At 44.6% G+C, this 27,549-nt stretch overlaps 2 protein-coding genes across 3 annotated transcripts in view; both read left to right on the top strand.

The window, feature by feature from the left end:
• The window catches only part of pdlim2 (PDZ and LIM domain 2 (mystique)), a 43,805-nt gene extending 32,662 nt beyond the window's left edge, over window positions 1-11,143 (top strand). For both annotated transcript variants that reach the window (XM_064347506.1, XM_064347504.1), the window contains exons 7-10: window positions 2,163-2,281; window positions 7,005-7,144; window positions 7,845-7,956; window positions 8,749-11,143. In XM_064347506.1, the coding sequence (XP_064203576.1) occupies window positions 2,163-2,281; window positions 7,005-7,144; window positions 7,845-7,956; window positions 8,749-8,941 (564 nt within the window). In that variant the 3' untranslated portion in view covers window positions 8,942-11,143. The remainder of the gene's footprint in view (window positions 1-2,162; window positions 2,282-7,004; window positions 7,145-7,844; window positions 7,957-8,748) is intronic.
• Window positions 11,144-20,780: 9,637 nt separating this feature from the next.
• adgra2 (adhesion G protein-coupled receptor A2) overlaps window positions 20,781-27,549 on the top strand; it is a 44,250-nt gene continuing 37,481 nt past the window's right edge. Inside the window, exon 1 of the mRNA XM_064347499.1 lies at window positions 20,781-21,933. Within this exon, the coding sequence (XP_064203569.1) occupies window positions 21,680-21,933 (254 nt within the window). The 5' untranslated portion in view covers window positions 20,781-21,679. The remainder of the gene's footprint in view (window positions 21,934-27,549) is intronic.

The following is a 27,549-nucleotide window of genomic DNA, read 5'->3' as shown; positions in this document are numbered from 1 at the left end:
ACCACACAGCAGCAGGAACTCTCTCATAGAAAGTCAGCGCTCTCTCTCTCCCTCTCCCTCTGTCTCTCGCTCTCTTTCTCTGTGCATGTGTCTCACGCTCTCTCTGTCTAGGTCTTCTCTCTCTCTCTCATGGGTTTTCTGGGTGCCCGCAGGCTGTAAGCCCTGTTCTCTGTAAAGAGAAGGTAGAGGAAGTGTGGGAGGGACGTGTTCTGACATCACACAAAGGATGCTGCTCAGCAGTGAGCATAGCATGCTGGGAGTTGTGCTGAGGGACAGGGTGCATTTATATCTGCTCAGCATCAATGTCCGATTTCTGGCTTTTATTTAGGAAAAAGCATCCTAGTGTGACTTAACCATAGAGTCAGACATTTTGGTAAATAACATACCCTCTGTCCGCCAGCCTTAGCCTGTGTGGTGTCTTTCCACTTACTGTGACTCAGGGTGGCATGAGCGGGCGCGATGCTGCCCGATCACAGTGTGACACAGTGTGTGAACACACATTCAGACACGAGTGCTCCTGCACGCACTCACACACACACACCCATACCACACACACACTCGACAGCAGCGCATTCAGGAGCACTCTCCTGAATAAAACACTCAGCAGTGCTGATGTTTTACAGCCTGGCTCAGTTTGCTTTTGAGGAAGCGCCAAACGGTAATGAGGTTGATGTGCATGGAAAGCTCGTCGTGTCCTTGTCCAAACTGAGGCCTGGAGAATTCGGTACATTCAGGTCTAATTCATTCACCCGTATTTCCCGGGTTTCATATTAATTAACGGTCTTTTTTTATTTGGGCCAGCATAGGATGGCAGTGTCGGTAAACAGGATGTCAGCGTCTGGGTTCACTTCCAGCTTGCCAGAGAATTCAACTTTTATTCTGTATAGAGCGCCCTCGTGTGGCCACAAATATCCTTAACTATTAATTCATCTTTCTCTGTGAAGAAGTTGTTCACGTAGTACACAATTGGAAACTTTTGACATTCAAAGATAAATAAAACAGCTTTTTTTTTCACGGTTGCTACATAATTGTCGTCCATAACCATGCCTGATTTTCGCCATGCAGGGCCCACGGAAATAGACCTTGGCTCGGTCCATCAACTTCAGAACAATAAACAGTCAGCTCCCGACATCTGTTACCATGCAGCCCATTCGCAGGCATCGTGCCTGCAGTCAGAATCCCTGCTGAGATATTATAGCGATAAACGGCTAATGAGTTTGACGCAGTTTCTGTGCGAAGGCCGGGATGTGAATGTGAGATTAATTACAGGTGATACAGAGGATTCTGGGAACGGCCTGTGGAACAGAAGCTTCTACTTTTGGAGTGGAGCAATGACAAGGCAGAAAACAAGTCAGAATTAAACTTTATTTGGGACACTTAGATATACTTAGCCCTCTGAATTAGAGAGGAGGTAAATGTGTCTGCAGCCTGTTGGTTGAAGGCAGTGGTGTGTGCGTGTGTGTGTGTGTGTGTGTGTGTGGGTTCTGCATCTGGAAGATGTTTGCGTCTCACCTGCTTCTTCAATCACCGCGGCACATCAGTCAGTCCTCTCTGACCCTGTCTGCCCTTCTTGTTCTCGTAATGCAGACGGGCTGCTCTGTTTTACCATCTGTGGCTGCAGCCCTGCGGCTGGACCCTGCGTGCCTGCTGGTCTCTCACCTGTACAGGGTGCTTAGCCCCCTGCTGCCTTCCTGTTGCTGATGAGGCAGTCAGCCGGAATATCCGTAGACAAAACCTGGCGAGGCGCGTGCTAGCACCCAGCCTTGCTTCAGCAAGCCCGTGTCCCACTTACACGTGCAGATGCTGCTTCAGCTCTCCTTCACCGCATGGCCCAGCTCTGCTCCTTGGTTACCAACATCTCTCATTGAACACACACTGAAAAAACCAAAAATAAGTAAATCTTAACAAGTATTTTAGTCTTATGTTTAGTCTTAAAATCATTTATTTTATAAATTAGACAAAAATATTGCCAATAAGGTGAAATGGTTTTACTCATTTTAAGATTTTCCAATGGGGTAAGACAGTTTCACTTGTCAAGCAAAAAGTAACTTAAGACTTTCTACTTCAGAGAATAAAAAGTTTATTTGCAGTGCTGGTGAGGCGTGAGGACGGGGATGGAGGAGGTCAGGCCTCTGACTCTCTGTGTCTTTCTGTTCCTCCAGGAGTTCTCCTCGCCAGACTTCCGGAGCAACTCTGTATCCAGCCGGACCCCCACCCCCCCGGGACGCTACTCTCCCCACAGCCCTGTCGAAAGAGAGTCCTCCGCCTCCCCCCGACGCAAGTAAGGCCCCCCCCCCATCCCTCGCACCCATTCCTTCCTCTTGCACTCAGTGCGTCAAAACATGACCATTAGGGCTGTATCATAACCGGAACACCCTATTCAGGAATGCACAGGCAGTGTGCTGTGTACTGATTTTTTTTTTATTCCTGAAGTTGACCAATGATTTGTAGAAAATATTTCGAATAAGAGATTTGTGGAAAAGTGAGCTCTAATCAGAAAATGAAATCACGGTAATTTGTTGTGTGCAGTAAAATGCAGTTTAATGCATTTCTTAAGACACAGATTCATTTTTCAACAGCAGAGCAAAATGAACAGAACCCACAATTTTGTCTATGTTCACACTGTCATTTTTTGGGAATGACAACTGTATTCATTTTTGAGAGTGAGTATCATTTTGTATTGTACGCATTATGGCAGAGCAAAGTGAAGTGAGTTCCCAGTGTATGTAAGGTAACAGGATTGACTGTCTAACCAGATCTTGTGACAGCTGTAAATACCATCTGTAGCCATGACAAGATTTACAACTGTCGTGGCATGTTTAGGAAGTGTACTACATTCATTTGGAAATTAAACCACAGCGGGAGTGAGTTTATCCGTTTACTCATGACAAACTGCTGCTGACAGAGCCGTTGTATGTTCGTATGAATTTGCTAACGTTAACCGAACATACACGACTCAGACTAACCACATCCACACCCAAATTCTCAATTCCTGAATTTTTCAGGCAGGAGACTTAAGGTGGAGAATGCGGTTGTCGCTCTGTTTCACAGCCGAACTGCGCATGAACAGGATTAAACACTCCGATGAGGAGTGACTACCACATTTATCTGCTGTGTGAGCATAGCCTTTGTTGGCTGTCCAGATACAGATACAGACAGTGCTGCCTCTGCACACCTCTGATAACATCACTGCTGATGCTTTTACTGCCCATTATTTACTGAGTGTTGCGCTTATACAAGGAGGTCACTCATTTGGTCAGTATCATCATCCTCACTGGGGAGGGAAACGGAGGCAAGATGCACTGTAGGGGCGTTCAGCTCTTGAACACTGTTTGTAATTTATGACGCATGCTTAAGTGGGGCTCCTCTGAGATCCTTGCAGTCCTTTTAAATTTACTCCCAGTAGCCCAGCTACGTAGCCCAGTAGCTATGGGAAAGGCTGTCAGCAGTCTGACATCATGCACTAACCTGGCCAGATAAGTTTCCAGTCTCTCCCTGCTCTCCCACTCAGTGATTAACAGTGGGTGGGGTTCAGGCCATATGGAGATTCAGACTGGCCAGGGCTGGAAGATGGTGGGAGATGGATGTGCTGTTGCATTTCTCAGTCCTCCACCTGTAACTGTGCAGCTGGCAGGGATGTGGACATTTAGGGACTTAAGAAAGACAGAAAAATGAGAGACTATTAAAAAACATTCTTTGTCATCACTGAAGAGCAGTCCTTTTGCACAGAGCAGGCCCTCCCTGGACCCCCCGTGTTAGTCTGTGTGTAGTAGACTTTAAGCTGTGGAAGAGGCCTTTGTGTTGGATCGCTATGTGTCTGTAGCTGCTTATTTTCCTGGCTGTCTGGCGCATGCTTCAGTTATTGTGGTTCAAGGCCCAGCCTCCCCTCTTTTTCATGAAAAGGGTTTCTCTTCTTCCCCCAATTGGCCCCCCACCCTCCACACGCTCCCCTGACTGCACAACAAGCCTTTTTTTTTTGCCTTCCTCTCTGCCTATTGGACATTCAGCGGCCCTCTTGGCCCGCCCCCTTTCCGACCAAGCCAATGAGAGGCGTCCCAAAGGCACACCTTTCTTGTAGACTTGCTGTTCTCCACTGTGTCTGTCTTGCCTGGGACAGACGAGGTGTGTGTGTGTGTGTGGGCGTATCTCTGTGTTAGTACTCGCGTGCGTGTGTGGGGGTGTGTGTGTGTGTGTGCGCGCGCACACGCAGTGTTGCCACACCAGACTACACAACTACAGAAACCCTACTCTCGCACGGCAAAGCAGAGCCAGCTGCACTGAAATTTCTCCCTTTGTTCTCACTCTGGTTCTGAGGTAAGTTGTTTTAGATTTATTTTATTTGTTAAGACTTTTGAAGCAGCAATTTTTAGCACTTTCTTGCAATGGAAAAAGGTGGTTTTGGTCATTAAATTTTTTGACATGGCAAAGCCAGTGTTACTGACCCTGAATCTAGACTGTGGAGGGGATAAAAAGCGAACTTTGAGCAGTGATGTTACCCGTCTCTCTTTCTGTGTCTTGACTCCATGTCGTTCAGGGCTTGTTTGCTAGCCTATACTTTCACAGAACATGATGATAGTTTCATTTTGCCAGAGAGGGAAATGAAAACATGAAAAGCTGGTTTTTGGATGCAGAAGAGTATTTCTTAGGACCAATTCAGTCATTTTGAGGAAACTAGCAATAAAGTTCTGCACAGTGTACTCTTCATTCACAATGTTAAATTAAATTAAACCGGAGGCATTTTGCAGCAATACACACATCATACGCATAAAAAATAACTTGAGGATATCTGAGCAGGTTTGGCACTGAAAAGGGTTTAAGGTCTGTTGTGCTGTGTTGTCAGCAATATGAACATGGGATCTCTTTCCCAGTCAATGTCCGCCTGTGTAACTCATTATGCGTGTGGGGCTGCGTACTTTGCACCGAGGCTTCTGTGCTCGCGTCACATGACTCCAGGTGTTCAGGTGGTTTCAAGTCCGAATGTCAGTGAGGATGTGCTAAGGAGAATGGATTGCTATCGGCGGTGATGGTATTTCCAGCGATTTCTAGTCTGGGGGTGGGGGGGTTGTTGAGAGTCACTGCCGGTCTGTTTTCAATTTGAACAGCGTTCTTCCACGCAAGAAGCAAGGAATGGATCAGAGCGTGGAGCTCGCTGGAAGATTTATAATGGCTCCTTTTGTGATCTCCGGTTTCAGGAACGTTACATCAGCGCGGTCTGGGAGCAGCGCCCGCTCCAAAACAAGGCCGAAGTGGCCGGGCCTCGACGCACACGTGTTAGCTATCAGCGTGTTACCGTGTCACGCAGGTCCCCGCTGAGGGTGACTGCAGCCCATTAACTAGCCACTTTCCCACCCCCGCCCCCCCCAGCGCCAAGGAGCCAATCACACGGCCCTTCCTGTTCCTCGGCTCCTCTCCTGGGCTCTCTGACAGGCTGGAAGATTTCCAGAGGAATCCCCCAGGGCCAATAAAAAATCCTTTTGTTCTCCACATTTTTAATTTGTTTTCCAACAACAAAAAAGTGACTGACCGGATAGGAAGATGTGACTGACCAATAGCGTCTGGTTTGACAAAGTTCTGTGATCTACTGCGGGTCAGTGTTTCTGCAGACCAGGAAGCGCCATTGGCTGCAGTTACAAAGCAACATACCTCGCCTCTTGATTGGCGGTCTGTTCTGGATCGACTGGTTTTAGTTTCTTGTGAGACTAAGATTTGCTGACACCTCCCTGATGAGCAAACAGCCATTGTGTTGTGTGTCCGGTAGCTGGGGGAGGAGGACTACAGTCAGGGAGTATAGCACGATAAACTCTTGCTCAAGCAAGGAATTTGCCATAAACATGAAGTTTCCACTGCTATGGTGGTACAGTATCCACTCATAAAATCTCATGTGCTGTGCAACTTTTAATGCCTGTTAATGAACTAATTAGCTAATGAGAAAGTGGCTGAGGTGTGAAAGGTTTCCAACTTTTTTTCCCTCAAGAGATTCTGATTTATCGTGAACAAAAAATGAAGCCAGATGGGGTCATTGGGTTTTGGCCATTTTTCCGGGCAATCTAAGTAATGTAAGATTGTTATATGGTATAGCTTCAGGAATGCGTGTATGAAGAAGAGTCTGTATATGATATCTAGTAATATCATGCGTTGGTATGGTGACTTTCCACCCAGGAATGCCTGTGGTCAAACTCGCCGTGCTCCCCTTTCTGTTTGCTCATTCCATGGACGTGTCGTGATTGTGCTGCTTGATTGTCATCTGGAAACCTAACCTGCAGACCTTAAAGGAAATGCTGTACTTTATAAACCTATCATGCTCTTACCAAGTGAACATTTTTGTGGTGACTAGTCAGTGAAAACCTGGCTATCTGGATTCCGGCTTTTGTTTACTTGGAATAGTAAATACACTGTAAACATAACATCGTCTTAGAAACTATACTGGAAAGCTACTGTGTTCTTCCAGAAAATACTGTTGCTCTTATAGAAAATATACTGTGAACCAGTTGTGCTCTTAGACTGTAAACCAGCCATGTAGACAGGATGAACTCAGTGGAAAGAAAGGTGGAAGAAAGCGATTGTTTTCTGTGAAAACAAGTAATGTTTTGGTTTTGGTTTGTGAAGAATCTATATGCGCCCTGTATGTGGAACTGATATGATTTGTTCTTGTGGATGGTATTTGTGATTTATAACTGGTGCTGTTCACGTATTTTCATTACTTTTGTCTGTGGGCTAAATCTAGGTATTGCTTTACCTTTTGAACCCAAGTTAAATGAACAGGAAATTGATACGTTGAAAGCGAGTGGTGTAGGATGCAGAGTGAGCCTGTACAGTAGGTACTGGGGGCTCATGTGTGCAGCAGTTACTGAACCCATGCCAGAACCTGCTTTTCAATTCATTGACCTCAGGATGTAATCCGATCCCTGCCGGGGGTTATAAAGATTGCAATCGTGTTTATGTTTGGGTGTTGGATATTGAACTGCGCCATGTCTGCTGTTTTGTCACCCCCCCCCCCCCCCCAGCTCGGACCTCAGCATGCAGAAATTTGACCGGGATTCGGAGGTGTACAAGATGATCCAGGAGAACAAGGAGTCCCGGGCCGCCCCCCGGCAGTCCAGCACCTTCCGCATGCTGCAGGAGGTGCTGGAGGCGGATGAGAAGGGTGAGGCTGGAGTCTGTACACGCACTCGTTACTGAAACACAGATATGATACCAGCACGGGCTGCATATATTCCAGTATGACACTGTGGTGTGTGAAATGCAGTGACTGGCTATAAGGCTACTTCAAAGTCAAAGTCATTCAGAAAGCATTGGATAGGTTTTTTTTTCTTGAATTTTTATTTTTTTTAAAAGGTTGACGCAATGAATATTCTGTTTGCAGTAGTTAAGATTTCAATATGCGTTTTCTTGAGTTTAAGAAAGTATATGGTGCACTGACAATTAAAGCAACTACTTTACTTTAAGGTAACAGCTATCCACTATGTACTTATGGTTTATCTTTATTGGCAATAACACTTAGAGTCTGCTGTCACTGTGTTCAGCAATAGCACAGAAGCCTTGTGTAAACTTGAGGAGCCTGACCTTTCCCTTACACTGATACGCAGAATGTGCAGTGTGTGCCGGCCCTTTTGAGTGGGTGCTAAGGAGAAGGAACCGAACTAGCGAAGATGTGTTTACGAGCTAATAACGACCTCTTCCCCGACGCCGAGACCGTGAAGCGTGAAACGTTGTTATGGAGAAAGGAGAAAAACATGCATTCTGGGGAGGAATGCAAACTCCTAACTCACAGAGGGGGCTTCGGTGGGTGTGCCGGCTGCTCGTCCTGATTGGCCGTTCCCGTTGGGGCTCTGTTTTTTTCCCAGAGGCTGCGTTGCGGTTCCCGGGGAGGTTGTCGCCCAGCCCGGCCAAACCCAGCTCCTCGGTGGCGGGCGTGCAGAAGCACCACACCTGTGAGAAGTGTGGCACCAGCATTGTGTAAGAGCGCGGAGCTGCCGCCCTCTCGGCCCGCCGGGGCATGCCGTGCGCCTCAGTCGCACGCAGGCATCAGTGACACCGCACTGCTAATTAATGCACGCACTCACCACAAAGCAGAAAGTGCTCAAGTCCCAGGGCGGCAGTGATTCACCCTGAGGGGCAGAGTGTTCCTGGTGAATGTGCGAACGTTGACACTGGTTAACCCTGAAGCAGGTACAGGTTTGGGCGGATGGGCGTGTGGAGGTTTGTTTGTCTGTGTGTGTGTGTGTGTGTGTGTTATACACATGAGTGTGTGCTATCCATACATGTATTTATTAGTTTGTGTGTGTGTATGTTTGTGTGTGTGTGTGTATGTGTTTGTTTGTGTTTGAGTTTGTGTGTGTGTGTTTGTTTGTGTTTGAGTTTGTGTGTGTGTGTGTTTGTTCCCATTAGTCTGTTGCGCATCATAATCTCTTGTTTGTAACTGGGAGTTACTTTTTCTTGTGTATTGACATTTGAGACACTTCTGACATATGAAGTGATGTGCAACTGTTTCCGCTGCACTACTAAGTCCTCAGCCATGAGAGAGATATGAGTCAGTGATAATCTTCCCCTTCAGAAAGGAAGTGCCAGATAAAAATGACTGTTTGCAGAGGTTCTGTGACTGCCACACTGTAGTGAAATTGTGATAAGAACCCTTTTTTCATGTAATGACGGGTTTCCGTAGCAATGACTGGACCCCTTCTCAAAGAGAAGACCGCCTATTGTGATCTGCGGTCCTGGGTTTTGACCGTGTCCCTGTCCCCCCCGCAGAACGCAGGCGGTCCGTATCGCGGACGAGCGGTACCGGCACCCGGAGTGCTACACCTGCACGGACTGCGGCCTCAACCTGAAGATGCGCGGCCACTTCTGGGCGGGCGAGGAGATGTTCTGTGAGAAGCACGCCCAGGAGAGGTACCAGGGCCCGGGCAGCGCCCCCCACGCCACGGTGTCCCCCCGTCACTGAACGACCCTTCAGCATCTAACCCCCGATCCTGGACCCGCGGGCAGGTACCCCACATGACTACAGACTCAATGGACCGAGGGCTGGGGGCCAACGCCTAGAACGGGTGTCCCGTCTCTAGTATTCACCTTCCCTAGAGTATGAGTAACACAGCTGCCCTTCACTTACTGCTCCAGGTTCAAGAGGGCATTTTGTTTGCCATTTTCCTGCCTTACCCCTCCACCCCCAGGCTTTTAGTAACAATGGGCCTCATTCACAAAACCTTTCTTAAATTATTCTTATTTCTGTTCTTAAAAATATTCCAATGAAAAACCAATATGGGATTCATGACACATGTACAGACCTTTGCTTTTGTGCACATCCCAGGCATATGAGATGATGAATTCTGACTGTTAATTTTATGTGCAGTCCTGTTCATGTGATTAGCATAAGGAAACAGCAATGAACAAATACAGATACGAAAAAAATGATGAATGCTGAAATGTTCTTGGAAATGTTCTTACAAATGTTCTTACAAATGTTCTTACAATCTTATCAAATGTGATCGTACGCATGTTTCGTGAATGAGGCCCATTGAGTGAACTCTCACAGATCACGTGCCATCTCTCCAAGCAGTTTCTCACATCTGTGACACTTGCACTGGTGTATTCAATAATGATATCGGAACGTATTCCTGTTACAGAGGTTATCAAGATGACTAAAACAAAAATCCAATAACTGAAGTCAACTTGGTGCTTTTGTTCTTTACGCTGTTTCTGAGACTGTAACTGAGCTTCTGCTGGTATCAGTGTGAAGCAGAGAGGTGCAAACATTAGAATCCCAGTGGAATGGATGGGATGGTTTTGACTGGCTCTCGTTTGAAATGAAATGTCGTTAGAAATGGACCCTGGGCTTCAGAAAAACAACCATTGAATTCACACGTCATTGTTCAGGAATATGCTGTTTGTGTTTCTTCGCCATGACTATTTAATTCCACGGTTCGTTCCGGAGGTTCGCTTATCAGGTAACTGCAATATAGCGGATGAGACTTCTGAATCCTGCGCGTAAATCAGACATCAAAAGCTTCCTTTTTTTTTCTTTTGAAACTATGTAAGCACATACATTCATAAGTTTATTTCATATTTGCTTTCCATTTTCTTTTTGTCCAACAAGGGAACATGTCATTCAAGAAATAATAGAAATAACATTCTGTACATAATGTTTTCTTTCAGACAGAAGTGTATGTAAATTGATAGAATGCTGTAGTGCTTTTCTGCAGAGGGTTGTGTTTCTGATTTGTACCTTACTTTTAAGTGTGGAAATGAGATTGTCAATGCTACAGAACATTCTGTTCATGCCTTATACCAGTAGTACTTTTGAGTGGGAACACTTTAAAAATAGATATACCTTGCATATTACACTGTATAAAACACAAATGAAGGTTGTTCATTTGGGAACATGTAATAAATGGTAAAAAAAAAAAACTGAGCAAAAAGATGTTTGCTGTATGTTACTACTAGCACTGCGTTCTGAAAGTTAATGGGAAAACGTTGTCCTTCCTCACATTCGCTAATGTTAACCTGGCCGTGCTGTATGGTTTTGTCATCACGCTGAACGTTCAACCGACGAGACTTCCTGCACTGTGAAATGAGAGAGGGTAAGAGTTCAGCGTTGCCTAACTGTAGGACTCTGATCTGTAATTTATGTAACTGTTGGGACCAGTAGGGTCTCAGTGAAAACTAGCAGGGGAGCTATCACTGTGTACGTCAGATGGATTTTAGCTATGCTGATGCACAAAGACTTAACTCTTAGTCCTTCTTCTCTGGCCATCTTGATCACCCCCCCCCCCCACAGTCCTCATCACCATTGTCATTGTCATCATCATCTTGTTTTTAAATCTGGCCTACCATGTGATTGGGGCATACCTGCATGGAAGAGGATACTCAAAGTAAGTATTATACAGCTGCTTGGAGATGCCCTTTGGCAACAGGCACACTCAAAAGTGCTGTTGGAGGCGGTTATGATGATTTTTGAATGTAGTCCAACAAATAATAGTTTAATAGCTATTTACCGTTATTGCTTGAAATTTGAACTTCAGCATGAAACTCTTTTTTACATTGACATTAATAATGTGTATATTTTAGAATGTTGGGAAAAGGGTAATAAAAGCTATGTAAAATTTGTGATTACTTTCCCATTAATTAAAAAAAAAACTTTTGTAACTCAGTTTTTTTAACAGAAAAGTTTTCTTTTCATTACTCTTGTCTGTAACAAATGAATAGTTTAGCATGAATATTAGCATTAAATCTTATAGAAATGGACGGTTTGGTGGGTTCTGCTATTTGCATACTTTTCCAGCAGAGGGCAGACTTTACCAAATTTAAATTTTGATTGTATTGCCGTGGCCAGATTTGCCACAAGTTATTTGCCACCCCAGTGAATTTTAATTTAGATTGGCATGGGGTATTTGTTGAAAATTTCACGGTATTTCCGATGACTAAAAATCACATCATATTGTTTTTACATTTGTGCAAACCTGGTTTACTTCATTGGAAAGAGTGAAACCACAAATGGCTGGTGATATCAGCAGAAAAGCAGACTGCACTGCCAGGCATGTGTTAAGGTGTAAAACAGACTGCAGGAGGCAGGCTTGTCGAAGGACAGATGAGCTAGTGCTGCTGGCGGCTTGAAATGTAGCAGGCTTCCGCTGTTAGCAGTTTCTCCAGTAGATGTCATCGCTTCTAAAAATAACAACCCCAGATTTCATTCAGCGCCAAATGAGCGCTAATTATGTTTTGGCAGAGGCCGTTTCTTACATGAGCAATTCCCGCACCGTTTGCAATGTTAAAAAAAAAAAAGAAAAGAAAGTACAATAATGCAGCTCATTGTCTGAGGGGCTCTGGCTCTTCTCCTCTGTCGTTCCTGCCCCAGTTCTCTCTGGCGAGTGGAGGAACCGTGGCTGCGGCTAAGCGCCATTTCCGTTTCTGTGTCAGGCAGCCAATGAGCCACTTGAGCTCCCCTGACCCCGGCCAGCCACCCCCCTGACCCCCACGACTCCACGGGCGTGCCACTCCAGATGTTGCGGTGGCATAAACTGCGGTTGGAAAGGCTCTCTGTAATCGTCCCCTGGAGAAAACATCAGTTGACCCCACCCCATATTTCCCCCTCCCCTGCCCTCCGCCCCTTTCCCGCTCTCTCTATCATTTGTCTCCCCCAATTCTCCAGCACACCCCCCCGTGTTCCCCCTCCATGTTCTACCTGGAATGGAGTCCAGATGTGGAACAAAAAAAGAGAGGGAGAGAGAGAGATTGCTAGCTTGGCTATATGAGCAACGAAGAAAAGAAAGCAAAAGGAGGAGTTGGGGGGAAGAATGTTGGACCGACATAAAAGTTTGTCTGGATGCCATTAAGTACAATTTGATGTAATGTTCAGTTTGGGACGTGACATTTTAACTGGAAACAGTGCACTCCAGATGAGGGAGATTTGGGGGTTGGGTAGTTGAAGGGGGGTGTCGGAAGGGGGAGGGGGCGGCAGTGTGTTGCACTTGAAGCCTTATTTAACGGGTTGTATAAACAGTCCTCCGTTTCATCGCTGAGCAAGGCGCCTCTCTGCTCATTCTGGTTTCCTTAAGCAATCAAGCTGCCTGTGTGCCTGCTCCAGTGTACAGTATCATGTACAGGAATAACATATCGGGGGTCCTGCGTTCAGCTCGGAGCACACTGCGCTATTGTGTAGCCAGGGGCCTGCTTTCATGGCTGGGGTGCCTGCCTGTTAGATGTGTTGGTGGGTGAGTGTCACCCCCAATTACACGTGGTACCTTTTGACAAAATATCACGGTTCACCTATTTGTATTTCGAAACTCCTTCAGGTAATGCCCAAAACGCTTGGATTACACACTTCCTCTACCTGCCAAGTATCAAAAAGAAGTTCATGAAACAAAAAATGTGTAAGTTTTTTGTACTGTTGTGAGGCCTGGTTTGAGCACAAAAGCAGCCTTTATAAAACTGAAACCTGTATGAATTGCCGCATAGACCTTTGTGTGAATTTTGGGCTTTTTCCAGCCCATAATTACTCATAATCACAGAACATGCTCAGCAGCTCATTTATAGTTTTGATGAAAATAAAATGTGTGGTGAAAACACCATTATGTATTTTTTCGTGGAGTGCACAAATTTTGCTTATAAAGGCATTGTACACTGCGGTTTATATATCAATGGAGGATATTTAAAATAGTTTTTGATGACCTGAACACATTACATGTGCCATAGAAAACAGTTCCAACCGAAAATAATATTGAACATACTTTTAGTATAATATTTGGGTAATATACGCATGTACTGGCTGTAGAGGCATAACTTCAGAGTTCATGCTGCTTTGGAGCTATTTGAATTATATTTGCTTGCTTTAGACCACAAACCCCTGAATGTCCTATGCCTGACATTGTAAATCCTGCATGTCATCACAACCATCTCTAAATATCTAAAATATCCTTCTTTGGACACAAAAACTGTCTGGGCCAATCAAAACATACACCACAATGCAATTAGTATCAGACATGTATTACATTGTAGTATCAAAAAAACTTTAATGATTGACTTTTTAATTCAATACGGCACATTAATACATCACGTGCACTGCAACTGTGTTATACCTGTAACACAAATATATGTTCTCTTCAAGAAACCGTTGTCTTTGGTGCATTTTAATTACTGCAGTGCATTGTTATATGTTTTTTAATCATCAAATAAATTCATTCATTCAATGTATTTTGCAAATAGACTCCGCTACAATTTCAGATATTTGTAGGCTAATTTGTAGGATGCAAAAATCGAATTGAATGTTTTTTGGAATCTACTTGTGGGTGCTGCTTTCATCATTCTCCTCAGAAGAACCACAGCAAGCTAGAGATCTACAAGTGCTGTGGGGAATCCTACCTAAGGTATGAACAAAATATCTGGAGAACTGGTGGGTGTACTACGAAGCAAGATTGGGAGGTTAGCAAAGTAACTTATGCTGGAGGGAAACAGTAGGTCTAAGGTGTATGTGCCTGCCATGGTGTGCATTTAGCGAGGAAAATGTCAAGGGTCAAGTTAGTTTCAATGTAGAAGGGAGTGAAGTCTGTGCTAGCATGAGTTTTTGCATTATATGCTAATTCAACCTGCTGGATGTGTTTGTTCCACTCGATGCCCCTGCCGAATAATACTTCAGCCATTTCACCTTTCAAGATGCGACTGAATCGCTCCACTGCACCATTGCATTGAGGATGGTATGCAAAAGGCCAGAGCTTGCTGATTCCAAGGTAAGTGTAGATCCTCGACCCTGAGAAAACTGTAGCAATTTGTGTTTGGGTAGATCTTGCGGTTGTTGCTATAGCGAGGTTGTGAATGTCACTGGGCTGTCATCAGGACATTGCAAAATAGCACTGGCCTTGTGATGTCTTTCTCCATCCCTGTGAACAATGCACCAATCGTAAACATCAAGTTCAAAAAAACCAGTCTGCCTGTGGGGTCATTGTCTACGGGCATTCATTTTAAATCCACTAAAGGCTTGTGGTCTGTGACTATGGTGAAGGGGTGGTATGCAAGATTGTAGCAAAAGTGACGTACTGACTAAACAATAGCAAACAGCTCTCGGTTGCTTATGGACCACCTTCTCTCTGATGCTGTCAGTGCTTGGCTGGCATAAGAAATGATTTGCTCCTTGAAGTTTCTGAGCCAGGACCACCCCTACTGCATGTTGGGATGTGTCTAAAAACAACCAGAATGGAGCCTTCATGTCAGGAAATATCATGATTGGTGAATAATCCAGTAGTGTTTTCAAGATGTGTAAGGTTGCACTTCAGTCAGCTATCTAAACAAAAGCCATGTCTGAGTGAGATGGTACATTGGCTCAGCAAGATGGGCAACGTCTTTAATGTACCACCTATTATATGAACACATGCCTGGAAAAGCCCTGACGTGTGTACAGTGGCATGCTGTACCTTTTCAGTGGGGTCTGACTGTACCCCATCACTGGAAATGAAATGGCCCAAAATGGTGACAGCTTGTTGCGCCAGGTGACACTTTGATGGCATGAGCCTAAGCCCTGCTGAGCAGAGCCTGCTGAAGACATCTATCAGGTTGGTGAGATGTTGTCCAAAATCAGCACTCTATACAATATTATCATCCAAGTAAATCAGGCAGATGCTCCAGTGCAGTCCACAGAGAACCAATTCTATGAGGTGTTGCATTGGAAGCTTGCTGGCGCATTGCAAATCCCCACTGGTAGCATGCAGAAATGGTATAAAACTGGTCAAAACCCCATTTTCTCCTTGTTGGCTGGATTCATGGGAATTTACCAGTATCCAGAGGTCTGGTCAATTGTGCTAAAATTTTTGGCTCCAGTCAATCTGTCGAGTGTGTCATCTTGCATGGAAGAGATGAGAGTCTTTTATGGTACCTCAATTTAGCCACCTGTACTCCACACAAAAATGGTGTATCCTATCTTTTTTGTCAGATGAGAACCACCTGGGCAGACCAGGGGCTGTGAAACTCTTTGATCATGCTAAGTGCTAGCAGCTTTTGAACCTCGGGCTGCATGACTGGTTGTTTAGTGGGTGATGTGCGACATGCACGCAACTTTACAGGTGTGGCATCCCCGGATCTGATCCTCAGTTCCACAAGGTTTGGTCTGCTATAGTGGTGTGGATATGAAAAAAAGATTTCAGCAAATTCCACAAGGAGATTGTTCAGCTGACCATTTTTTATGGCGAACAAATGGGCACCATCAGTGTTTACCGGGGACTGAACCTATCACAAATCCAGTGGTGGTGGTACCCACAATTTTGAATTCCTCCTGTGACGGTCAGTTAAAGCATGCAACTGTCTGGTTGTTTATCCCTTAACGAGCAGTATGGGCTGGGCTGATGGGTTTATCACTTCTACTGCCACCATACCTGTTCTGTGGTAAGCGTTCTTGCTATAGCTAGACCTCCTCTCTATATGGTTCTAGGGAACCCACATAGTTCTTACTAGCGGGCCTATTCACTACACTGTTGTCCAGAGAGGCAGTCAGCGTCATTTCTGATAGTGGGGGTATAGTCACTGAAGTGAAATGGACAGCAGAACGTTGCAGTGGAATGAGGTTATGTGAATAATGACAAATTTCTCTGGGCCAAATTAATGCTTACATGGTGCTGTAGAAGAAAGTCCCTGCCAAGATTGACAGGGGAACTGGCAGACCAAACTACCTGAAACAAATGCTGCACAGTTCCTAAATGTTACTGCACCATACGATAACAAAGCATGTCAAGTAGATGTCCTGTCTACTTGATACCTTGTGAACACAAAGTATCAAGAATTGACTGGTGACATGTTTCAGTAAGGAGACAGATGCTAGAACCTGTATACACAAGGCCACTGACCTCTGTTTCTTCAAGTACTAGGCAAATGACAGGCATGTGGACTTCATCAGCTGGAAACTTAGGTGCATGATGGTGGACCCTCCGGAATAGATCGTACCCCTTCAGGTGCTGATCTGGTGTGTTGAAATGCCTGATGCCTGGAGTGCTGCCGGTGTGGTGAGTAAGATGAGGGCTGCCCCCGTGGCGAAGACTCAACCTCTCCTGCGTAACAGCGGTGGAAGTGTCTGGCCACAGCAGAAGGAGTGTGAGTATTAGTTTCTCGCTTCTGGTTATCCTGGAAGGGGGGTGAATAATGAGGAGAAGGTGAGTGCCTTAGGTGTCTGTGAGCACATCAAAGTGATTTGGACTGCATCCCCGAGTTAACTGTTGCCATCCTTTGGAAGCCCAGTTGGGAATGATTTGTCCAAAAGAAAGCATAGTTCTTGTGTCTATTTTGCTTTACTAGGATGAACAGTAAGGTAAGTTTCAAAGGTTGCCAACCAAATACTGCCTTGCTGAAATAAGGCCAGCTGGGATTCTAAGCTGGTTCAAGCTGTACTGTATTTTTGACACTTCTAGCTGGTCATAGCTGATCTGTAGCTGGTCAAACCTGGTCTCTAGCTGTACAAAGCTGTAAAAAGCTGGTTTAGCAGGTAGTGTACGCTAGTGGTCACTGGTGGACTAGCTGACTATATAGGCTGGTCAGCTAGTGAACAGCCGGTTGACCAGCTAAAAGCGCTGAAAACAGCTTAAAGCAGCCTGACCAGCTGAATGTATCTGAAAACTAAGGCAAGTTACCAATATGAAAAGGCGAGGCAGGTAGCCTAACAGTTTTCACTTTTTGTGTTCTGAGGTTGGCACATTTAAGGCAAGTTCAAAACATGAATTACCCATGAATTAACTGACTCACTGCTGTCACCCTCAAATGGCAGTGGCAGCTCCAAACGAAATGGCATTATCGGTGTATTACCTAGCCTGGGTTGCACCACAGCTGCTGCTGCTCTATGCTGTTCATCATCAGACATTTCCATGGATAGTATGCAGCTCTGGCTTGCACTTTAAAGTTCTGTTTGCTGACACTTGAACCCAGTAGGCTACTCTTGGCGCTAGAGTTCTTTTGGTGCTAGTTTGGAGTAAGACATCTACATGCACCAAAATCCAGGTGTCTTAATCAGGTTTTAAATATGCTGATTTTGACCTTATACCGATGAAGATAATCAGATAAAGGTGTTTGCATGACAATTTCATTAATCAGAGAATTGGCACAGTTAGAGTAAAATCAGAGTATTTGTGTGCATGTAAACACACACACTGCAGTAGACCGATAATTTTACCGACCTCCTGCAAGGCTCCCTTGCAAAAATTCCACAAAACTGCAACTGTTTTTTTTTTGTTTTTTTTTTTTTATGAAATACTGACCACTGCTAGCTTGCCTCCACCTCCTTAAAAAAGCTTTCCTGCTTGTGCTTGTGTGACAATAGCTGTAAATTGTAAACCACTTTCTGCATATATATGTTTACCCAAGCAGACATGCAGCCTTATTCTATGGTGGTTTAGGTCAGGGGTCCCCAAACTTTTTTAACCAAAAGGCCATTCACAAATGTGTATCAACTTCCTGAGCAGGGGGAAACTCAATTCTCTTGAGACCTCAGTGTGATTCATGAGTTTATGTTTCATTGGCCAACTGGCTAATGTTAGGTACAAATAGCTCATTAACGTAGCAAGTTAACTACACATAATAGCTATGTTTGTTCATGGATTACTTTGTTTGCTGCATAGAACACTTGGAAATAGTTATATTCTATTAGTACTGATGGTAGGGCACCAATTCATTTTGTTCCAATTCCCATTTGAATTCCTCTTGAAAATAAACAAAATAGGCTACTACAAAGCTCCTAAAATTGGCAATGTGGAAAACAATGTTTAACATATGGTACTATATCAAAATAAATGTCAGGAATATTCAGAATCTTATTATTCTCTGACACTATAAATACATGTCTAGCACTAACATTATAGCAAATCTACATACATTTACTTATTTATAGAATATGTTCATTTGCATGACAATGTACATACTTCTATGTTGTTTGCCCAGTCAGTTGCCAGTGTTGACTAGTGCTTCAACTTCTAAATACACATTGACCTAATGACCAGTATTTTACTCAGGACCAGTGTCATGTCCTGTACCAATATGTTACCCTGCCTGGATTTCTGTGCTTGTTCAAAACTACACATGTCTCATTTAAGCTGGCTTCTTTGTATAGCATTCTGGTATTTATAGCACTATTAAGCAGAGCTCATTATACAACTATAAGGTTGTTGGAACCATTAGCAACTCCAAAGGAGGTTGGTGGGGAAAATGGATTGTGGAAAATGGATAAAAACCAGAAAGGTTTGGGTTTACAACACGAGCAGGAAGAAATCATTCACTCCACAGGTGGTCCAGTGAACCAGAGACAAAACAAAGCCAACCCTGAAGATTTGCCTGAGAAACCTGACCGATAGGCCTATAAAGTATTCAAAATATCCATAGTCTGTCTGGCGTCCAAGTGAGGCAGTACACTGACCTGCATTTAGACCTGTTTACATTCTTTAAAAATGTAATGTTTTACACACTGAAACATTTAGTGCATTGCTAGAACTGCGAAATTCATAATAGGTCTGAGCATTAGGCAGCCATTCTATTAATTTCGATACAATGACCAATAAAAGGAAAACTGACTATTTAAATGCAATTTTAAAGGACCTCCTAGACTTACACAGCCTACCAAAGATTGTGGTAATGAGATGGGAGGCGTTTGAAATACCTAATAATCCGTTAGACACAGGTAATATCAACACACATTTTAAAAAAAAATTCAAAACAAACATTATAACCAGTATTCAGAACTGAAACATTATTTTATGTGATTGTGAGGGCTGGTTAGTAACATATCGCTAGGAAAATTCTCAGAGATATGCAGGAACATTCTTGAATTTTACCAGCGTTTGAAGAGTCAAAGTATTTCAAATAGACCACTTATCTAACTCCGGTGGCAACAAGTGGCCAAGCCATGCACGTCCGACAGTTTGCAGTCAAACGCGCGTACAGTGGGTTAAGTTACTGTCGCGCGCTGACCACGGTGAGAAGGGTGACCCAGATGTAGCTGGTTTAGAAGCCAGGGGTTTATAGTGCTCAGCTGGAGTCCGTTAGCTCAGCTCCTTCATACTGATAGTTTCAATGTGCGCAAAACTCCTTGCTACGGAGCCCTTTAATTTTGAACATAACTAGAGCAAACAGCAACAGATTATGCTTTTGAAATGTAAACATCGTAAATGCAAGGAGACTATCTACGCGACGCACTTTATTCTAACACAGGCTACTAGAACTAACAGCCATTGCTTCTTCATTATATAACCCAAAGTCTAAACAATTGTGAAATGTTTTTAATACCTTTAATAACATTATCATATTTGTATGTCCCTTTTCACCTTATTTTCTCGACTAAATCTCGCTGACTACTGAAACAGCGTAGGCAATACTTCGCGCAATGAAGCCAAGAGCTTTCAGTCCTCGATAGCCTGGTTGCACGCAAAGACCTCGGCTGCATGAAAATTAACTGGAGTCAAGAAACTGGGTCCTAGTGCGGGTGAACTGTTCAGCTGCCATTAAATTTTTCTTTGTAAAATAAAATAAATATTAATGAACTCAAATTGACTCAGTATTGCGTGACTTGCTTAAGGATGTTCAATAGATGGATGGGCTACTTTTTCGATTGAAAGTTGTCTAACTCCTTCCGACGTTTAGTGGAATAATGTTTACCAAAAAAGTAAATAGGCCAAGATATATATATTGGCTATATAAATTTCAGCTGTGAAAGCATTTAGTACAACTTGCTCCTATCCAGAATTCAGAGAAATGCGGTCGTAAGCCTATTGTCATTCTTGTTCTGTGCATCCTGTTACTAGAACAGTGCATCCGCCAGAGATGGTTGTATTGTTAATTTCGGCGGAATCCAGTGTTTATTTACCTGTGTTTGTCGAGTTATTTTGGTCATACTTGTCTGTGAGTTAAGACGTGTAGGCCTACGACTGCTTTCATTTGGAAATAAATGCTTCTAGGATTACCTTCGCCATTGACTAACGTTACTCAGTGAACATTCAAATGCAGGCTACAACAATTTGTCATAATGATTTACATCGTGTATGATGTTTAACTGTGTAGCTCCATCTAATGCATTTACAGAGCATGATGTCACACAGGCCAGTCCGACACATTGGAAAAATTAAGTTTTTAAAACAAACCCATTGGATCTGAATGCTAAATAGTGTATTTGGATCGTCATCGCTCTGACCCAGTTTTATAATTATGTCCAAGCTGCCTGCAACTCCCGCTGTACACAGTTGTTGACAATAAATAGTGAATTCTATAAACTGCTGTGAAATGTTTCCATCCATATTCCGCGCTAGGACCCTGCGGATAAACTCGTGGCCGGGGAGGGGATGCGCGCACTACAGGCAGTAACTGGAGTTGAGTGTGACAGAGTGGCAGGCAAAAAACCGCTACATCTTAGGAATTACAGGCGAGCCGACCCGGACAAGCACTACCGTTATTCAGACTGACGCATTTACTCCTAGATAGGATTTCTTTGAAATGTACATGAAGAAACAGCCAACGGGACAACAAACTTGGAAAATGCAAACTTGTTGCATATTATAGCCTAAGAGAACCCCTCGTCTTGTCAATTACCACTTGGGAATTATGCACATACTACTGGCTACCGTGTCTCCGTTAATTGGGTTTCTCCACTGAAAACCATTGGAATAACAGCAGATACGAAGAAATGTTATAGTTTTTTCCCCCGAAGGACAACGTAATTTAGATTTTTTTTCCTGTACTGTTTCATAATGCCGCTTCATCGAATGAACATTGCGGATCTGTCATTAGAACACTGTTGCAATCAGATTTGCTTTAAGGGGAAACGTTTACTGTGTAAACTTATGCAATGATGATAATATTATTCGTGTTACTTACACAATTTAAATTTTTTTAAAATTTAACTTATGTGGAATTCTTATATCCGGTCTATTGGTGGGATAAATAGTAAATGACATTTTGTAAACCGGTCATTTAGTTAGGCTACTTTGCGCACGTTTTGAGAAGATCAGTCGTGATGCCTCTTGTAGCAGGCAATCGAATACCCATTTTAAGGATTTAAGATTATCTTCAGTTATACGTACTTCACCTTAAAATCGAAATTGGAACCTAAAGCGTAGGCTACATTTCTACCGAACGCCTTGCACCTAGACCTTCCGTTCACGATACAATTTCTTGATGTCGCCCAGGAGAGACTCACTGGAAATAATGGGCTGATTAGGGGAACGCTGAGGGTAGACTGATGGGGACAATGCGGATACCCGGTGTTGGCGTCCCGTTTTGGGGTCGCCTATTGCTGTTGCTGTATTTTTTGGCTGCCTCCGAGTCTAGGCTCGTCCAAGCCTGCCCCGGGCTCATCACCAGCGGCTGCAGCTGCACAGACGAACGCCCAAAGGCTCACACCACGACGTCTGTTCGGAAAAGAGTCAGCTGCAGCGGGGAAGAACTTTCCGAAACTCCCCAAGCCAGCCTTCTTCCAAACAGGACCGTTACTTTGTGAGTAGAATCTCTCAGATGTCTTGACTGATCTTAATTCATAAGTGAGATGTTAATGTGTTATTGAATAGAGATCGAGTAAGGAATATTTCAACTGTAATTTAATAGTGTCAATTCTAAGATACCCCCGTTCATACAGTATGTATCAATATGTTATTTTATTGCTGATATGAGGCGGTGTAGGATGACGGAATAACAGTGAACAATTATGTAAGACTGAATCAGAGCTCACGGTATCTTTTAGACTTTCTCACAAGTTAAAATTCACTGTTAACCAAGTTGTCAAGGTCAGAAAAAAGTAACGACTCACAGCAGAACGTTAATTTTTGGGTTTCTTGTTTTAACCTGCCAATTACGTCTGGTCTAGAGAAACATATAGCAGCATAGAGGCCCATTATGAATGGTCACTTTCCTCCAAACATAAAAAAAAGACTCCGTGAGTGATAGACGCAGATGGATCGAAAGAACTGCACCAAGGAGAGGGAGATGACAGGTAACCTTCGTTAGAAGTTGCTTTAAGAATGTAAGTTCTCGATGCTGAAGGTTACATAGCTGTATTGCTCATTTTAGAGACATATAAGCTTGATTTGGTATTGTAGCCTATATTAAATATATTGAAATGTGTCTGGGTTATACGTACTGAATTTCTTAAAGGTTTTATAAAAATTTTATGTACTTATGGGTATATAGAGTAGTTAAAACAAATTTAGGAAGAAGTACCTCTTAAATTACCATCAGTTATCTTAAACGATGGACTCCTTTCTTGCTTTATGCAAGAGAGTTTAACATTAGTTATCAGAATAAGAGCACCATGAATTTTAGACTGGTGAGACAGGCCAACAAGTTTTGCTGGTTATCACCTCATTAACCCATTTCCCTTATCACTTAATCAGTTTCAGCTCAGAATGACTGTTGTGCTATCCTGTTGTGGAGTGCTTTGTGGGAATCTTGACATATTATTTTCAAATGAAGTTGGATCCTTGACTAAAATAAATGTTCACCATCCAGTTTGCCCGCATAGTAAATCTATTCTGTTACGGTTGATGGCACTCTGTCTTTGGGGTGTATGCCTGGCCTATGTAGTCCCTCCTCTTACATATGAATTCTGAGGTGGCTCGTACACTAATGTGAGTCCCATACTCAACTGAAGAGATGGGTGTGCCAACAGGCATTTTGATTCACTCAGCAGCTTCAGTTCTCTTCCTGCATGCAAAGTAAACATTTGCGGCCTCAGGAGCGCGTAACCTTGCGCTGCAGTGGATGCAGCAGCGGAGGCTCTGACCTTGTGGAGCTTTGACCTTGCCTTTCCCGCACCGTCCCGGATGGAAACGGGCAGGGGAAACGGAACCTCGCGCGGCCCGGGCCTGTTGAGACGAACGCGACGGCCCGCTCCTCCGTAGCGCTCGCGTCACCCCCCTCTCCGCTGCTTTGTCACAGCCCTGTCACTTTAAATCCGTGCCTGACTGGAGGAAATGCGCTGGCGTTCCTCCTTCTCGCCCCCCGCCCCCCCCCCCGTCTCCAGCTGACTTGGCCCTGCTAAACCGGGATAAACAGAAACACATTTCTCCTCCTCTTATCCTCCCTCTCTGCGCTTTAATGGCGGCTTGGCTCCCTCGTTTAATGCCATAACATCCCAGCGATCTCAGGCAGCCGTCTCACAATTGCCTTCTGTTCGTGGAGGCCAACTGCTCAGAAGCCCTTCATGAGGAGAGAACACCTTTTTGAACTTATTGGTCAAATGTAATGTACGACTGGCATTGCGTTTACAACAAATGCAGCTGATTTGCCTTTTAAAAACCCAATTATCTTCTTTCTATGAGCATTTTCGGTCTAATAAAAATTAAGTGGCAGTTCTCCTTTCATGACAGCCTTCTCTTCATGAAGACCGACTGCTCAGAAACCTGTCATATGAAGAGAACTGCCACCTAAATTATTTTTCCAATCCAATTTACTATTAGGCTAGAAATACTTATAGAAAGAAAAGACTGGGGTTTTTGAAAAGGTAAATCAGTTGTATTTGTTGTTAAACAACATCAGTTGCACGTTTTGTTCTTTCTTGATTTATTTCTGTGATCTCCGAACAGTAGTACATTGAGAAAACTTTGAGAACATGGGTGAATGGTACATTATGCTCTGATGGTTTTGATTGCTTGAACACTAACACGTCATTCCAAATCATTAAGGCACAACAGTGTCCTTTTTCATTCTTTATTTGACTCAATGAATAACTATGAGGTAACTGCAGCGATAACTGCTGCTGAAATGGCCTCGCCTCACTCACTCTCACTCTGGTGTTTTCCAGATTCCCCGACTGTATTTTCTTTGATTTTCCTTCATTCTCCCATAATGCATTTCATTCATTCTCCCATAATGCACGTCGCTGACCCAGTCGGAGTGACATGGGCTTATATAAAGGCACAGTAAAACCCATCCAGCTCCGTCTATGCATACAGAGGAGGGACAGTGAAAGGATTTGTGCCAGGGGGGGAACTAAAAGCAGCCAGGAGTCCATTTATAGGGCCTTGTGTTTCTATTTAATAAAGGCGGGGTAAACATCTGTAGCACACATTTCTCAAAACCAGAGGAAAGAATTAAAAAATAATGTGGGTGGTGGCGGCATAGGTGTTTGAAGATAATCTCGCACCGCCGCACCTTTTAACTCGGTTTATTTGTTTTCCTACATGTGTGTAGCACACTGTGTGACACATACTGTATATGGAGCTGCGTGCGAGCGAAGAAACCCTGCAAAGCTCCACTCCGCACTTCCTCTGGAGAACCGGGAGGGAGAAACGGCGTCTCCTGCCGCCCCTGCCAAATTTGAACCAGCACTTAAAATAAAAACGGTAACTTAACAGTCGGGCTTTTTCGTCGATAGCTGAGAAACTCTCGTCCTCGCTCTCGAAAACGAGCTCCAGATGTGAGGCGTTTTTCGAAACCGATACAGAGCCGCGCTCTGTCCCAGGTGCAGTCGGGGAGCTCATTATGGGGGTGTCACAGTTCGTCCCCACCCCCCCCAACAGCATATCACGCCCCATCGCCCGGTCCCACTAACCCCCCTTCGTAGGGCAGGTTAGTGGAATGTCTTCTCCATGCACCAGTGGAGGGGTCTGGGGGGCAGCAGACTGGGGGCTGGGGTCGTGGGGGCTGGCCGTAGCGTGTAATGCTCAACAGCTGTCTCCCATGAACATTCCAGCTGGGGCCCTTTCAGCACATGGGAATTCCTGGTGCGGTTTGTTTATCGAGAGTATTAGTCGGATGTTTGTTGTTTCTGTGGAACATAGAGAAACAATCCCGTATCGAGCATCTGTACCTTCTTAGGCTCCCATCATCTCGGCCCCGCCCCCCTCACGTTGTGTGTTAATTAGGGTCAATACGCAGTTTTGAATGCGCTGGACTGGACGAATGAATTCTCGGTCCGTGTGCGATATCGCATTGTGTTCTGTGGTCTCATAGGCTGCTGTTACATAAACAGCCGTTTCCATCATAATCAGTCAGTGAAACACATTCGTGTCACAGATAATTGTCCCGCGGCCTTTTTGCGAGCAATTCCTTCATGTTTTCATTGTTGCTATCTTGCTATTTCAGTACGACGTCACAATGCTAATCACACGCTCTTCCCCTTTTGCTCTCGCCCTCCCTTATCTCTCCAAACTCTTTCTCCCTCTCTCTCTATCCCACCCCAACTCTCCTCTCTTTCTCTCTCCCCCTCTCTTATGAGTTCATCCACACGCAGTAACTCTCAACCTAAATATTTAGCCGTCTTAGTAGGAAACTGCGCTGTCTAAACTCCTTCCAGATGTTGGGCCAGAGCGGGTCTGTATTTAAGGCTAATTACGTGCGGCTGTGAAGGAGCGGGATTCCTGAGCGATGGAGAGGCAGCGGCTGCGGGCTTGGCAGGGTGTCCCGGCGGTTGTGCTGCCCAGCCCCAGTCTGTCCCCACACAGGAAGGACGAGAAGGCCTCTACCGTGTCCCCTCTGGTCCTGTAATGTTGTAAAATGAGGCTCCCGTGATGCTTTGTTTCCACTCCATTGTCCGATAATTCACCTTGCTACGAATCGCTTCTGAAGCTTCTGATTTTCGGTGGAGAGAATTTGAAGACTTATGGATAGTTTGACTTCTGGTCTGTGTGTGTGAGCTTTGTGCATGCGTGTCTCTGTGTTTGTGTTTGTGTGTTCAGTTTTTCATTTAGGAAAAGAACATATTTTCATAATTAGTTTCTGTGGTCTATTTGTTTGCCAGCTACTTCGCCTCATTTTAAAAATGAGCAGCCAGTTGTTATGGCATGGCACCTGCAGGCATGGTAATGAATTTGTGGTGAAAGCCAGTTGTGTTAAACGTGTTTGTTTGACATTAATGAAGCTGCATACAATGCTCCCTTCTCACCAGTCGATTCTGACACTTTGGAAAGCCATGGAAGGATAGTGGAGGCGTGAACAGCGATGGCCGTCCTTGGTAGATTGTGGAAATCAGAAACAAGCTTGAGGCAACTGCTGTGTGGTTGTGCCCTGTCTGGGTCAAGGAGTGATTGTGCTAGAGTGTGGAGCGATGTAATGTGTCCATTGTAGCTATCGGCATCTGGCTGTGAGTTGATGTGGCGGCAGTTCGGTGCTTGGTGTCTGTTTGGCGCAGAGAATCTGCAGCGAGCGAGCATGCACGTTTGCCCGTTTTGTGCCATTCCGCACGTGTCTCCATGCACGTGTGGCGCCGTGTTTGGTCTGCGTTTCAAACATTGGCGAGTAGGAAGCATGCAGATGAAAGGGCTTTAAGTGTGTCTTATCAGGGGTGGGGATGGACCGAGTGCAGGAAGAATTCCAATGACAAGGGAGATTTTTTTTGGGGGGGGGGGGGGGGCAGATGAGGATGGGCGTGTTCCTGTGTGCCATGGGAGAGGGTCTGAAGGGCAGTAAAATAGGAAAAACAAACGCAACCTTGACACAGGAAACCCGGCGAAGCTTTCAACGCACCTGTCAGTGCCACACAATGTCTGACCCACTGACCGTCGTGGCCAAGGGCAAAGCCATTAGGTCAGCCATTAGACATGCGACACCCCAACACCCGCTACCATCCATCTCTTCCTGCCTGACAGACTATGGTGAGGACATTATCTTTTAGCGCTCAACTTTCATAGCTTTAAGAATGTGCTGCTCACAAAGGCATTGTCCTTTACAAAAAGGCTGAGAAATACACGCTCATATAATGTAACTGTGATGTAACCTTATAGCAATGCTGTATTTTGTGTTGTTGTTACGGTTATTCATTTGAGCTCTTACTATCTTAATTTGAGAATGTATGACTCTCTCTGGCCTCAAGCTGCCTTAGCCATACCTACTCCACCCCCGTCCCCCCTGCTAACACCCGCGCACCCCATCTCTTTCCTTCCCTCCCTCCGCTTAACCACATAATTGGTTTCCAGGGCTCCTGCTGAGGCCCAGGCTACAGTGCAGGAGCACCGATAAAGGGGTCGGTGTCTGTGGCGAGCATGCTTGTGGTCAGAGCCATATGCCAGTGCAGAACGTGTGACTGTGTGCGACTTGTGTGTCAGCCCACCAGTGTCACTGACAAACCTAGTCTTCATCAAAGTCCATCAAACCCCCCCCCCCCCCCCATGGGGCGGG

Source organism: Anguilla rostrata, chromosome 8 (genome assembly GCF_018555375.3).
Source record: "Anguilla rostrata isolate EN2019 chromosome 8, ASM1855537v3, whole genome shotgun sequence".
Classification (NCBI taxonomy): Eukaryota; Metazoa; Chordata; class Actinopteri; order Anguilliformes; family Anguillidae; genus Anguilla; species Anguilla rostrata.
This window is presented reverse-complemented; position numbering and strand designations above follow the sequence as displayed.